At 34.1% G+C, this 1,731-nt stretch overlaps 1 protein-coding gene across 7 annotated transcripts in view; it reads right to left on the reverse strand.

Annotated features, from left to right (window-relative positions):
- LOC106960679 (GATA zinc finger domain-containing protein 5-like) overlaps positions 1-1,731 on the reverse strand; it is a 50,828-nt gene that overhangs the window by 9,603 nt on the left and 39,494 nt on the right. For 3 of the 7 annotated variants that reach the window (XM_015053896.1, XM_015053894.1, XM_015053893.1), the window contains exon 7: positions 940-1,070. The exons of 3 other annotated variants lie outside the window; for them this stretch is intronic. In XM_015053896.1, the coding sequence (XP_014909382.1) occupies positions 990-1,070 (81 nt within the window). In that variant the 3' untranslated portion in view covers positions 940-989. Of the gene's footprint in view, positions 1-939; positions 1,071-1,168; positions 1,192-1,731 lie in introns of those variants that run through there. One more of the 7 variants, XR_001427618.1, reaches the window with a different exon arrangement.

Genomic DNA, 1,731 nt, shown 5'->3' on the forward strand with positions numbered 1-1,731 from the left:
AAAACAGATCAGGAGTAGTCTGCATTTTATTATAAATAAGGTTTAATACAAGCGTTGTTTGCTATACTCAGGTATACAGGTTTTTGAAACGGACAAGTTGTACTAAGTTATAAAACTGATCCAATTTACATGTTTGTAAGTTTTACTGCTTTCAGAAAACAGTCCAATGTGTCACTGCACCGTGACAAAAGAAATAACTGTAAATTCACATAGGAGGTTCTGTTGAATTAGAGGATAGCAAACAAAACAGCATAAACATGTTCCAATAGGAAATATATATTTTAAAAAAATCCTAATATAGCAATACAGATCCACTTTGAGTTTAAAATAGGTAAATATAAAAATAATTGGTTCTTAAGATTTCTATCTTTATTTGTCTGTGTAAATGTTGACATTTTTATGTAAATTTATTCATTTTTAGTTTTCCTAAAACCATCTCAGCTCTGCTGAGTGGCTACTGCAGTTGAATTTTCCATTTGGTCATAATGGAAGAACGTTGTGCCTTAAAACAGCAACAATGAACCAAGTAGGCAGCAGTATTTCTCTCCTCCTGACCACAGCGCTGCTCAACCCTGGCCACGCCCCTCGGTGCCTCTAAGCTCCGCCCACTTCGGTGGAAATTCTCTGAATTGGTCTGGGGGCGGGGCTTCCACAGGGCATTTAGTCACATTTTAAAGACATGACAATTCATTTAACCACAGTCTGCAAAATAATCCTGCTGTCTTATAAAATGTAGTTATTGGCTAAACTGCAAATGTATATCAGGAAATATGAACTGTTGTTTTAGCTGAAAACAATTGAAAATAAGTTTATCATAAAAACAGTTACAGCACTGCGATTAGGTCGTCTTTCAAACATCTTCTGTAACATTCAGTGGAGGAACATATTTTAGCCAAGTTTTAGACAACTATGGAAAACTTTCCTTGTAAAACCATGAGACTAAATGTTCTTCATCTTTACTTTGAGTCCTGATGGTTTCAGAGTTTAGTTCAGCAGTAAACTGAAGAGATTTCCTCAGCAGATGAATTGTTCTGTCTGTCCTCTTTGCTTTCATCCCTTTCTGGATTGATCTGCAGGAAGAAAAAGAAGAAGAGGAGGAGTTTCAAAGAGACAGTTTCATAAAACTCTAATGAAATTCAGGTGTTTTTTTATAAATATTCAGACTCACCTACGAGACGTCATCATTCTCAGCTTCTGAATCTGAAAAAAATTTAAATCAGAGAGATGAAACTTCTGATTTAAAGAGATCAGGATCAACAAACAGAAACATTTTCCAAAAATGCTGCAGCTGAAACATTAAACTAAATTAAATGTTTATGTTCAACTTTAACATAATTCAAAAATTATGTCAAAATTTGTTTAACATGTCAGCAAATTCTTTGCAAAGATCTGGTTTTAAACCATTAATTTGATTCAAATGTTTCTATTAAGGAATTTTCATAGAATATTTATCAAGCCAAGACATTTTCTTTTGGACAATTTTATGCTTTAAAATGATCTTTCTGCCAGGTTTTCAGTATAATATGTGGAGGAATTTAATTGATAGATGTACATAGAAGTTAATTCTGATTAATACCCCAGGTTACTCCCCATAGACGCCCCTTCCTACTATGACTACACACCAGTGCAGAGAACAAGTCTATTAAGATATAAATGAGGAAGTTTGGTCTCAAAGACCCTGATTGGCCTGAGCCTGAACACATTTTAAATGAATTAGAGTAAAATCTGGCA

This window comes from Poecilia latipinna, unplaced genomic scaffold (genome assembly GCF_001443285.1).
Source record: "Poecilia latipinna isolate Pla-1442-1.1 unplaced genomic scaffold, P_latipinna-1.0 Scaffold1212, whole genome shotgun sequence".
NCBI classification, from domain to species: Eukaryota; Metazoa; Chordata; class Actinopteri; order Cyprinodontiformes; family Poeciliidae; genus Poecilia; species Poecilia latipinna.